This window comes from Glycine soja, chromosome 7 (genome assembly GCF_004193775.1).
Source record: "Glycine soja cultivar W05 chromosome 7, ASM419377v2, whole genome shotgun sequence".
Classification (NCBI taxonomy): domain Eukaryota; kingdom Viridiplantae; phylum Streptophyta; class Magnoliopsida; order Fabales; family Fabaceae; genus Glycine; species Glycine soja.
This window is the reverse complement of record NC_041008.1, coordinates 2,520,036-2,534,327: the sequence shown is the minus strand read 5'-3', so window position 1 is coordinate 2,534,327 and position 14,292 is coordinate 2,520,036. Positions and strand designations below refer to the sequence as shown.

The following is a 14,292-nucleotide window of genomic DNA, read 5'->3' as shown; positions in this document are numbered from 1 at the left end:
TCATTTTTTTCCTGCATTTTCATTTTTTCTCTATCATGTTTAAAAAGGGGCATAATTGACCCACCTGCCCAAATATTTCTTCATTTAAACTGGTTCTTAATACCGATATTTGTATATCTGACAGATTCTGAAAGAAATAGATGAATCGGTTCGGTGCATTTAATAACAGAAAATTTTAAAACTAAAGACTTCAATGTAAATGAATAAAAATACATTGAATGTAGCAAAATAACATAAGAAAAAAGATATGTGCATGATTGGTTTGTCTTGAATCAATTATTAAGTGTGAGGTACATTTCAGTATTTGCTTGTGATTTTCTTCATTTTAAATCTAATTTTGGCTTATAAGAATTTCCCCGATTCTTTTTTTTTTTTTTTATCTTGTATCGAATTAGATGTGTATGACATGTATTTGGCCTAAAAATATAAAGCATTGTCACGATAATATCTAAAAATAAAAAGATTCAAAATACGCCTGTAACATGTCAAACAAAGTCTTAAATTTATCTACTTACTGTTACTTTAGTCTTTTTACATGTTAACACGTCACTTTAGTCTTGTACATGTTAACATTATCACGTACGTTACACAAGTTTTTGAATTTTAAAACATTAATAACTTGTACTTTGAAAGTTCTTTTTTTTAAGGACTAATGTGTAGCACTTTCTTAGCAGGCAATTTTTCTTGACAAGTTTAGCATTTCACACAGAGATGCACAAGATGATTGACTTGCCTCAGATGTTCGTTAGGGTGGTGGTGGTTTTGTATCCAAGATCAAATTCCAGAATATCTTGATTGTCAACCCAATAATAATATATCAATATTACTGTGATTCCCCACATCCACGTAGTAATCAGATATGGAATGCTTCTAGGTGGACCAGCACGCATCACTTGTTGATAATAGACCAATAGAGCTAGGCTTAACATTATGGAAAAAGCAAAATCACCATAAAAATAGGTACAAACAGCTGATTTAGAATGGGTATTAAGAACATGCACTTTCATATCATTCTGATTTATTAGAATGACAATTCTCCCTCATCATTGAAGGATGAAATAACCAAGTCAGCACACATAAAGCGGACAAAAGTTACATGAATTTCTAATGCCTAAGTAGCCACCTCAATGCTCCAAATTACAACAAGACTCCATGGTCAACAACAATGAAATTTTTTTCGAAGTATAAGCTACATTACAACACTGAAACTAACATGAATTGAATTAATCAGGAGTGTAGTGCAATGAGAATTCTTGGCAAAATGGTGGCACTGAAAATTGAGGGAGATTTAATTTTTCTCAAGTTGAGACTATTTCTAGAATGTAGAATCTGGCCTCCATTTTAGGATCTACAAATGTCAATTGTTCACTAACATGCATTAGAAATCTGCATTGAATGCCTTATCAGACACAGCCACAGTGTGAAAACAAGGGTCAGCGAGGACCAAGTTTGGGGCACCCCTGGGCAAGAGGCAGGTCCAGGTTGTCCCCGGTTCAAAAAGTTTTGGGTACCATCTTATCAACATATAGAGTTCCATCCAAGTGGTCACACTCATGTTGTAAAATCCGAGCCTGCCAGCCAGTAGCATTTATTTTGATTGGCTCACCATAACGATCCAAACCTGTAACTTCAATGTCAAGGTGTCGCTCCACCACTGCTCTAAACCCGTCAACGCTGCAAATTTTTTATAACAATTGAAGATGCATGGTATCCTGGATAAAAGGACAAAATAAATACGGTTGCTCACAATATTGCTATATAAATCACGAAAAATTAAACAAGCCAGGCAGGACTATTGTTTTTCCAAATACTGACTTTATATTATACTGAAAAAACTATTACCAGCATCAAGAATCGAGTAATGTCAAGGAAACCTCACTCAAACATGGCTTATTTACAATAAGAGCTCAGATAACATTAAGATGTCTCACTGAACTGTTGCACATGCCACTTTGGGAACTGCAGCCATTTTCTTGCATTACACTCATAGTACTTCACCAATAGCAAATTATAATTTAGGAATGATTAAAGTCTAGATCTCCACAAAGCTCATGAATATTAGACATCAAATCATAAAAACAAAACAAATACAGGTTTACATCAGAATACATAAGGCAAGTAAGCTAGATTTTATCAAACATTCCAACAGTATTTAAGGCATACAGCATATGCAGACAATCAGTCATCTTTAAGTTGACTCTATCAAAACCACCGTTACTATGTATTCATTACAAGGATGCCAACCACACAGTCAGCATGATGAGAAAAATGGTTTGTGGAATAAGGTAAGAATTAATACTCTTCAGCCATTAAGCAAAACATAATGACCCCCTAGTTCATCATCTCAGAAGCAATTGTTTAAACAAAGGCATATATGCACTTTAATAGAATGGTTTAATAGAAAATCATTAGATAGTGTTAAATTGTTTGACTGCCCTAGTGAGAGCATGTTCCAAGCAGGTCTTATGGTAATTGAGAGAAGAGGGTATGATCTTAGTCTACTCATGAAAGGGCAATTAGCCTAGTGAGAGTCAGAGCAGTAAATGTTGAAAATAAGACATGTAGAAATTTCTTAGAATAATAACACGTATGCAATAGCTTCTACTTCTCATCTCAAAAACCAAATTATAATGAGCACAAAAAAGTGAATAGATAGTATGACAAAGCAAGAGAACTAATGAATGATGTATTAAAGTAACAGACCTTAAGGGCAAAACAAAACTATAGATTTAAACAGAATAATCTCGTTTTCTCTGCAGGGCATTCATGGCCTTTTTTTTTTTTGTCTCGCTTTCTGCACAAGAGGGAGTGTTTATGGGTTATACTATTTTACCCTTTTTGGACGGCCCAAACATACTATCAATGTAGTTCAATTGGACCGCACCACTGGTTGGCCATATGAATCAAAGGATTTTTTTTAGGGTAGTACTTCGCACAATCGGTGGTACATCTAGCAGAACAGTGCAATTTCAATTTTGCCCTTTTCATAAAGCTGATAAGGATGGGTCAATCCGAAGCCTAGCTCGAACATGTGACTACCAAAATATAAATTTTAAATAAAAATGATAGATTTCATTAAAAATTTATATTTATAAACAAATTAATTATTGTCTAAATTTTATAACATACGCTTACAACCTCTATTTTCAAGAAACATCATACTCCTTTTGAAGCACTTCTTCTTATCTTGATTATAAGCAAAGGAACACATATTTCATATTTATTAAGAAAATTAATCAAAATTATATTATTTTTAATTAAAAAACAATACTTTCTTAAATTATCTTTTATTGAATGAGTTATCAAAGATAATTAAATGTTACTTATATTTAAGACTAAAAAATAAAAGATTTTTGTTTCTTATATTTGACGGAACAAGAAGAATGATTTATTGTTCTAACTGCGTCGTGTTGGCAGTACCATCCTTCTGCGTGTTGTGGCATATGACGTAATGATCTTTCTATCGAAGTTAAATTTGTTTTATATTTATCCACTATTTTAGAAGTCCTCATCAGACTGAAATTTTCTACCGTCCCCTTTTATAAATTAGAAAGAGTTTTGTGAGCTATTTGAATATCCTACCATATGGTCTATATCTCCAACCACAAATGAAAATTGGATATGGATTACAAATGGAACCTATCTAATTCCAACTTCCAAGTCACTTTCAAGAGTCTAAGCCCACGGAAACATAGTTACAAGAAATAAATAAATAAAATCTTCCTAATTAAATCATAATTTTTTGACACGTTATTAATTGATTACATGTCTGGATTGTATTAAAATTGATTTTGTTTAAGGTAAATACAATAGTAATGCCACCACGAAATTACAAGAAACGGCAGAGACTCTAGAATTTTCTGACTTTCGTAAAGGTGTTCTTTATTGGGATAGCATATCAGCTATAAAAGTTAAGCTGAACCTTTGAATTTTTTGGCATTTCTAGGACTCAATGTATAGACCAGGAAGAAAGAAAAAAACCCATGCGGATAAAAAAAAAAAAATTCCTATGCCTTCACAATCATTGACACGTACGGGCATGATATACACGAATCATGTTATTTTTTTCCTACTTTTCTTGCGAGGAACTTTAATTGCAATGCACTGTATCTATCTCCTCTACGTACCAATCGAAAGTTAGGCAGGTAGGGGCAGATGCCTGGTTGTCAAATGTTAACTATAATTTGTAATTAAAAGCATCTAGCAGAAATTGTCACATACACTTACAAGATAATTATTTTATGGGATTTGCACGTGTCTTTAAGATATTAATGGTATTACATAAAAATATTAATGACTGAAAATATACAGGTCTCTTAGTAAAGGTAATTACAACTTATTTAGATACCAACTTTATTTGGTCTCTAAATTAATCTTTTATTTAATTATGCATGTTTTTGGTATTTAAGTTAATTTCTAATTAAATAATAATATATAATAGTGAGACTTTGAGAAAATAAAATAAAATTTGAATTTTTTAAACAAAAGAAAAGTGGCTGAAGGACTTGATTAATTGTAGTGATAAAAAAAGTAAGAAACTTGATTTCACCAATTTAAAAATTAAGGAACTACATTAAAATAAAAATATAGAGAAACAAAATTTCACACTAACCATGAGAGGAAAAAAAGTACAATTAAACTTATAAGTTAAATTTTAGGTCATGTCACTAAAAAATATTAAATAGATTTCATCAAATATTTTTAATTACATAAAAAATAAGTATTACAAAAATTTTATACTTTTAATATAATAATAATTTTTAATAGAAAATATTTTATTTCTGTAGTCAATATCCTAAAAGTATATGTTAACATGTGTCAAATTCAATAAATTAAGTGTTTATATAGTACTATTGTCAACCTTAAATGCACACAAGATTAGCTCTACACTTTGTCAGATTCAATAGGAGTATTTGAATAAAAAAAAGCTTTGAAGGGTTACTACTTTCAGGCGATGTTAAAAGATATGAAATAGTTTTTATGTTCAAATATAAATATCAAAATATATAAAATTATTTTAAATAAAATTTCTCCTTTCTGAAGAAGATCCAAATTCATATCTCTTTAATATTATAAATAATATCTTGAAGAAAAAATATCAAATACAAACTAAAAAAATTCAAACATAATTTTAGACCTAAAAAGTAGAAAAAGAATTTATTCTTTAAAGCTTCACTCATCAAATAAAAGTAGAGTCTTTTTATCCTTAAGACAAACTTTTTTTAAAAAACACACATCTTCATACAAAAACTTATTTTTTTCTATTTATTATTATTATTATATATATTTTAATGCAAAATAAATTATAATTTTTTATTGTAAGTTTTAGAAACACTTATATACAACTATCAATATCAACCATCAAAACTTTTCCAAAGGAGCATGGAAAGGAAGGGAATAAGAAAGAGGCTAATTCCCAGAGTCAGACACAGAAGCTAGAGAGGATGCCAACAGAAGACATAAATGCTAGTGCTGAGGCCTTCATCAAAAACTTCAGGCACCATCTGCTTCTTCAGAGGCTTCAATCCATAGAGAATCACAAGCAAATGCTTGCAAAGGGAAAAGTAGCTGATAAGTGAGATAGCATATATATATATATATATATATATATATATATATATATATATATATATATATTTTTTTTTTTTTTTCAATTATTATAATAAAATTAATGGTCGCATGCATGCGGCTATATGGCTAGCTAATATATAATGTTGTGTTTGTATTATATATTTCTGTACGTGTGTTATTTGTTCTTATGCTGAAGCATGCTTTTATACCAAGGAATAAGAGAAATTAAATAAGCATGTAGATAATTATAGTCCCTGACCCTCATTTGGCTTAGGTTATATATTACAATTAATATCTTTGAATAGTGATTTGTGTTAATACTGATTGATACCTTACATTTATTTCTCTTACATTTTATTTACATTTATTATTCTTTTCATCACACCAATTATCGCGGCACTTTTTTTCCTCTCTGTTTATCCTCGCTCTTAAAAGTTAAAAGAGATTGAAAGAAAGAATCATCATTCTTCTTCTTTTTATCTCGAACAAGGCAAGTTTATAATTATTCACAAAAAAAAGAAGTTAGATTTATAAGTAATTAACTAAGTATTGATTAAATTAACCCAAATTAACTGAAGGATGGGATATCCCTCTGTTTCAAGTGTTGCAATGAAATTTCGACCATGGCAACTGCATTGATATGATAGAAAGACATCGACCATATAATATTTACATTTGTTTGTAGATTGTTTGATAATGGGATTTTTTTAAAACAAATAATTGGATTGTTTGATAATCGTATAGCAATTAAACTCATAAAAATAAATAAATTAAAATGATATCTAAACAGAAAATTTAAAGCACATTACAGTTGCTCGCACGTTTGGTTTCTTATCAATGCCATCGATCACCTGACGCACGTCCAAATTGAAGCAAAGAAGAGTTGCTTGCTTTTTCGTACTTCTATAAATTTTGACGTAATTTCTTTCCTGAACGCATGTGTAGAACATTTTAATTTTTATCAAACAAAATTTGAACCACATCAAGAAAACTGATGAGGCTGAAACTGAAACAGCAGATTTTTGACGCACTTCTGGAATTGGGGATCGTTCCAAATCCTTCACCAATGAGTCTGAAGGAATGAGAATCAACCACAACAAACTTTTTGAGAAAATGCAACGAAAAAAAGGAATTACTGTAGAGAGATATGATTGGGGGTACGGGTTACCTAATTAGCATGCAAGATTTCATAATTCGTTTTGAAAAGCTTTTTAGTTTCCCAGCTGGCTGTTTTGAGTTTTCAAATCATTGGATTTTTATCTTACAGTTTAAAAGTTTTTTTTTTTTTTGGTGGCATACAGTTTAAAAGTTATGTCAATAAAAAATTCCATACCTAATGTGAATGGACCAAGTATATATGCACTCTGAACAGTGTTCATGGTTGAACATTTTTACAATTTGTTAATAACAATTAAACATAAAGTCAATAAAAAAAATTCAATGCCTGTTGTGACCCAATCGATATTACACACACAGGGAACAATATATGTTATCAGTTTAACAGTTTTATAAAATGACAAAAAAAATATTAATCATTTTATAGATTAAAAAAGAAAAATAAGATTTGCACTGAAAATTTCATTTAATTATGTACTATCATGTATGATATGAATAGCTGTTAAACTCATTGATAAAAAGGTTATTAAAAAGGTATAAGACATGACCAAATTATTTAATCTCCAGTTTCTAGAGCGATCCTTAGTTAAAGGACATGCAATCATCCCATTATATACTATCATGTCAACGTGGGTCACTTGAACACACAAAAAATGACTAAAAGAAGTACTTTACCAGAAGTCATATTAAATTAAAAAGAGAGAGCAGCAAAGCAAACTCCACTATGAAACACTCTAATCAATGGTTGCAAAAGCGCTGATCTATTTGGCAGATTGTTTATTATTATATAACACAATTAAAGAAAACAAAACAAAAGGAACAGAATGACACATTGACAACTCAACCACATAAAAAAAAAAGCAACAAGTCCTCGTGATCCGTGAGGATGCTCTGATCACATAACATAACAGAAAAGGCTCATCAAAGTTGCTGGAGCATTTTCTGTATCTGCTGCTGATTCTGCATCTTCTCAAGATTCACAAGGGAACATGATCTTGCCACCTCACCAACTAAGGGAATCACAGGGAGGCTATCACAGTTGCATATCTCGATCATGAACCCATCAGGGTCGTGGAAAAACAGTTGATCCACTTGGATTCCACCTTCCTCCACCGTTGCTCGCACATAGTCAATTTCCATTTCTTTCAGCTTCTTCTCCACTGCAACCATGCTCTCACACTGCTCAACCACAAATTAATAAATTTCTCATCACAGTGATCTCATCAAAACAAACTTTCGTGACAGCTCAGCTACACGACACTAAAAGACGCGTACAAGTAACTGCATAAGCATAAGTGCATAACACTTCTATATATATATACTAAGTTTGTTTTTTTCTTTGTGTGTCCGTTTATCTTTTCTCTACACTTACGAAAGTGAGAGGGACAAAATTCATCGAGAAATCTGTGTAGACAAATAGTACAAAGTAAGAACTACTAAGTGGTAATGGCCAACAATATTGCACTGAAAACTTGAACCACTTTGGTCAGTTCAATGATCTCATCAAAACAATTTTTCACAGTTGATGACAGCTCATAACACTAGAAGACATGTACAAGTAACTGCAAAATGCTCCTATTCTAAGTTTTTGTGTACGTATGTGTGCGTGTTTTTTTGTTTTTTTTTTTTCTCTACAGAGAGGTTAATAATTCACAAGTGTACGTACGCAGACAAACACAAAGTAAAAACTAAAAGTGATAATGGCCAAAACTGAAAGGGTCACGATTTTTAGCGTGCTTGATTTGGCATCCAGGACGTGATTTTTCACGTTAAAGCTGAGCAGTTAGTTCTAACTTCTGCATAAAAAGCCTTTGGATATCTAACACTGTTATATATGTTAATCACTTAATATCATTTTAATTCTTAAACTTGAATTTGAGTTAGACATTTTCTTAGCTTGAACTTTAAAGTAATATGATTGACAGATTACATTTTCATGAACTTATTTTAAGATTTTATTTTTTTATTTAAAGAAAATTAACATGATAGCACTATACCCATTCAAGAATTAATATAATGCTTTAGTCGTCCCATATTTATATTATAGATCTTTATCTCGGGATTGTTTGTGTTCTTTCTTATCCTAGAGAAATTATTAATTAATCAATCAATCTACTTTTCTTTAATTTGGTTCTTCCTAGAAACATATTCAACTGGACGTGAAGTTAAGTTTGATCACCACAACTAGATGCAAATATTCTGACCTGGAAAGATATATGATTATCCTTTGGATTAATTTCCTTCTTCTTTGGCAACTTTTCAGGGTTCTCTGCTTCTAGCAAATGAATTCCAATTCCGTAGCCGAATAGCCTGCAAAGTAGCCACATAGAAAATGAAAACCCTCAAAATAAGCAAAACCCACCAAAATTATCTACCTATACCTAGGAAAAGAAAACAACAAATATATATATTGGGGAAAAAAATTATGTTTTATCATGTTTATTAAAAAAGACATCAAGGCATTAGTTTTATCTGGAAATTAAAAAAAGAAAAAGATCTTCTTATGGTTTGTAATGATCATGTGTGTGAAATTAATTACCATGCCCCATCAAAATCTAAAGAGCCAGGCCTCCTGATGGGGTAAAATCCAAGAACGTTCTGATAGAAATCCATTGATTGTTCCACTGATCTGCATATGAGGGAGATATGATTCACAGATTGAAGACGCAAAGGGTTTCCTACACTCTCCTTCATTGTTTTATACAAAATAATTAATTCCTCTCAACCAAACAAGCTAAACTAAACAAGATAAGAAAATGGCAATCTCAAAACCAGTTGAAGAAGAGAAGAAGCAGGAAAACTGAAAGAAAAATGAGGCACTGATCTAGCTAAGAAAGATTGTCACGGAAGTAGCAAAACGGGTAGTGCCTTATATAGAATAATAGAAACATAGAAGCCGCTATTGTACGCCACGTGTCCATACACGTTGTACGTGTCAGATAATACTATTTTGTCGGTTACATCAACTACACGTTGCTGACTAGGATCTTATGTTATGAGTGTTATGTGGGACCGAGACACGTGAGCTAGTAGCCCAGTACGACATTTATCTTGTTCTATAATTATTATTTTTTCTTCTCCATAATACAATTGCCGTACATAAATGTAATTCTAGATCAAAATTTGTGTCTATAATTATAAAATTTATTAATAAAAAATTTCTCCATTTTTATTTCAACGCTCAAACCATTTATATCATGAGAAACTCTTTGAGTAAACACAAATCCAATAAATCACAGTCAATATATAGGAATTTAATTTATAATAAAAAATGGGCTGTCAAGTAAAAGAAAAGTTTGATATTCTTCCTATTTTTTCTGCTAAACTGCAATACCGCTATCTTCTTTCTGATTTCTAGATCTTAATTTCTGTTAATCAAACTTACAATAGGCAAATAACACTCTAAAAATTATTTTTGATGGGCTTACTGTAGATTCATATATTTTGTTGAATGAAGAAAAGAATTTTCCTAGGAGAAAGCTTTGCTTAAAAAGCTTATTCGGTCAAAATACATCCCAAGTGTCTAAGGATGTTCCTCTTGTATCTTTATTAGCTAGGAAAAAAAAAGTTATTGAACTTGAATATACTTGAATTGATTCATTCAATGCTTTTCTTTTTCTGTTTAATTGATTTACTTGGCAAGGCATAACAATATATGGAAAATCTTTTTCTTCGTTCGTAAAAATACTTCAATCTATATACAGTCAGACCATCAAAATTATTTTTAATGTGGTATTTGGCTATTATACATTTAATTAACAGAAATTGGGATATAATAATCAAGAAGATAATGGTATTGCAGTTTAGGAAAAAAAAAACCAAGAAAAAGATAAACGAAAAAACTAAAAGAATATCAAACCTTTTTTTACTTGGCAACCTGATTTTTTATTAATTTTATTCTATTAGTTATAAAATTCTTATTGAGTGTACTCGAGAATAGTGTGTTTGGCGTGTATCCTTCCCGTGATAGTTGTAAAATTCTCTGATATATATATATATATATATATATATACGTATGCATGCATGTATAAATCAGCTACGTGATAATATATTAATGTATACCAGCAAAATAATTTGGAATTATTTAATATCCATTTAAAATGACATAAAAGTTAATTTTCTTTATATTAGTTAGTCTTTAAAATGGTGTCATCCACCCTTGAGCAGTCTCTTTGTGAATAGAGTACCTCTATTCCAAATATCGACACAGATATTGTTTAATAAAATACCTTTTTTTACAATATTTTCTTTAAATTCAAAATTTAATCTCTTTATGATAATCCTAAATAGTAAAATAGTATATTCATTATTAATAATTAAAATGCTTACTCGTCTTTTTAATTTGGTTTATTTATAAATTGAAGGTTGAATTCTATTTGATTGATCATAATTTGAACAAATTAATTAAGTTTTTTGGTTTTAAATTTTTATAAATTTGTTTCTCCCAATGATTTTATTTTACTTAGATTTCTTTATTATTATGTTTTATCTAAACATCTGAAGATGAGATTATTTGATCTTTAGAGGTGTGCTTTTTTTAAAAGCTAGTTAAAAATAATTATTGCACTTTTTAATAGAAACACGCACATTAAAGTGAAAAAGTAATTCAAATTAATTATTAATACCGTTTAATATTATTAAATAATAAACTAAATGGGTTCAGACTCGTCAAAATTGCATGTACCCAGGCATCAATTATCTATATTTTTGTTTTGTGCATGACTCATATTTGCAGAGATAATTTAGGTTTTTAATCACCAAAATGCGTAATAAAATAAAATAAAAAAGATGAAAACATTTAAAGGAAAAAAAGGTTCGAGAATGTTGATCAATCTTAAAAAAGTTTTAAGAATTAAAATCATAAATGTTAAAAACTTTATAAACTAAAAACATAATTTATTTTATATAACTTGTCATTTTTTATTCTTCTAATGGGAGATTTATGTCTTTTTCTTCTATGGAAATGTACCAATTGACTCTTACGAATTGTCTGGTTCAAAGGACATAAAGAGGAACATTTGAGAGCGGATGAAAAATATAATCTGTGGAAGCTCTTCCATCATTTGTCAAAGAAAATTGAAACGCAGAAGCTTTCTCATAAAAATATCTCTATTTATAGTATTTTTCATTTTTTTTTTCAATTAAGATAAGTCATTCTGGTTCTCACCTAAGAAAATATTGAATCAATATTATATATTATGTCTCCTGTATATATGTCTTAAGAAACACTTTATAAATATATTATTTATTTAATAAAATTTACACAAATTTTACGTAACAATATAAAGATAAAATATATACAATATTAATATTTCTTTTATAATATTACACTACATAATTAGTATATAATATAGTAATGCCACGCGAATTTAGTAGCTCAATAATTAATTAAAGGCTGGTTTCACGAGTTTGATATTTATTATAGTTATAGAAGAACAATCACATCATTGACTCGATCTATGTCATCTACATTAATTAGGAGTTAGGACCACAATAATCCTAGCCTATCCCGAGCGGTCCATGCCAAATTGCTAGTGAGATCATTTCCTCTCATCGTTTAGGTTTTCACGATGTTGTAAGATACCAACCTACCTAATGAGTTAGAGCAAAAGTTATAACGGTTCTCTCTCTCTCTCTCTTTCTTTAGGAAAGAGATATACGGAATGCAACAAAACAATAAGCAAATTAAGGGTAATCTAAGCCTGTACATCAGTGTCAGTAAAGTAGCAAAAGTTATAATGTTGATCGATTCGCCGAGTTTTGATATCAATTTCGTTGGCGATCGATAAGTTTCCTATAGTAACTGGTACGTAAGCATACAGTTCAACATGTTTTCTTGGCAAAAAGTATTCAGTACTGAAGTTAGCAATAATTTCTCGATAATTTTAGTCTGCGTGTTACGATCTTAACTATGGTGTGCAGGGGTGTTGACTGTTGAGGAATGTTATTGGGAAGGGTACGGGCCGGGTTAGATGGCACTAGTTCATTGATGCCCTCTGTAACTGTAATATATAATAAATTAAAGTATTTTTTGTGAAAATTATAAATCATCATAATAAAAGTTATATATGACACTGAATAATATTTGTTCAATAAGTATTAATGACTTATTTTTGCACAAATAACAATTCTTCTATATCGATTCATTCTATATATATCTATTCACGAAATTGATATATATATATATATATATATATATATTGTAAACCTTTCTTATATTAGAGTTGGGTTCACGCATTTTGTGGGTTGAGGAGAACAATTTATTAGGTCACACGCCAATGACATGCATGAATATTGATATGGAGTAGGCTAATTAAGTTAGTAGATATGTGGCTGTTAAATGAATAATAACATACGTGGCAGTGCTGATAGGCCACTCCATTTGCCACATATGACAAATAAGAAAAATAAAATGATGACCAAGACCAAAATGATCTATAAAAATTGAAAAGATATTCAAACTTATAATATATTGAAAATCTATGAGATCATACGAGGAACACTTGGTTTCGGTTTTGATCATGGATGTATACCTTTATACAAAGTGTAAAGTAGGAACAAAACAATATAGCTTCAAAAGCTACGTAAATGTAAATAAATAAATAAATAATAGCGTCAAATTCTTACCTAACATTAGAAACTAGTATTATCGTATTGGTATATATGGATCATGGAGTACACAGTGGACAAGCACAGCAATGTTTGATTAATTAATTGATTTGGCTTTACCTAGCTTTTGCAAGCGAAGACAAGAGACCATCATTTTATTCGTTGTGTATCTTTTATACTCCCACAACACAAGAGTTCTTCATTTTTAATGTTGATTTATGAGAGAGTACTTGTCAGGCACGTAGATATCTATTTATCATTTATCAGTGGGGTTTAGGAAATACATAGGGATCGGACAAACAAAATAACAAATAAAGGTTTGTGGATCTTATCTGTATCTTTTAATCTTATATGATATTTTGTGTAGACACATACTAAAATTTAAATTAATTAAACGATAATTATTATAAAATATTTATTGATTTTGTCTATTGTAAAAATTTATATAATTGTGTTCTATGAATATTTGAACTTATCCTGAGTTACAATAATATACGGGACAAATGGAACCATATCAGATGAAATTTTTTATTATTGTATGAAAAGTGAGTTATATATCTAGTTTGTAATTAAAACTATGCATGAATTATCGATATTAAAAATTAGTCATGATTTGGTCCATTTGTTCATTCTATTTTAATACAATTTGAATGGTATGACTTAGTTCCATGTGAAGGTTAGTTATTGCTTTGTTGCTTTAATTATGGTAGATAATCATTAGAGGAAGAAGGATATTAGTTGGTTTATCCGAGGAGGATGAAAAGCGGAAAAGAAAAAAATGATGCGACATAACGTGTGATGCAACATGCTAATTGATTTTTTTTAATAAACCTAAACCATATACTTTTTTTTAATACAAATGCATGCGAAGACATAAATATGAGACATCTAGTTGAGAATAAATAATTTTACGTCAGCTAGTTCACATGCTTATAATATATACTTTATTTATTATATTGAATTGTTTTTGGTTATTTATACTATAACAAAAAAAAT

The 14,292-nt window shown here is 29.9% G+C and overlaps 1 protein-coding gene across 1 annotated transcript; it reads right to left on the bottom strand.

Moving 5' to 3' along the window:
* Positions 1–7,341: 7,341 nt before the first annotated feature.
* LOC114418113 (metallothiol transferase FosB-like) lies at positions 7,342–9,536 on the bottom strand. Its single transcript, XM_028383296.1, has 3 exons — positions 9,227–9,536; positions 8,892–8,997; positions 7,342–7,866 (listed from the first exon to the last, which is right to left on the bottom strand). Exons 1-3 carry the CDS (start codon positions 9,379–9,381, stop codon positions 7,609–7,611), a joined length of 519 nt encoding a protein of 172 aa, XP_028239097.1. The 5' UTR covers positions 9,382–9,536; the 3' UTR covers positions 7,342–7,608.
* Between the last annotated feature and the right edge of the window lie 4,756 nt (positions 9,537–14,292).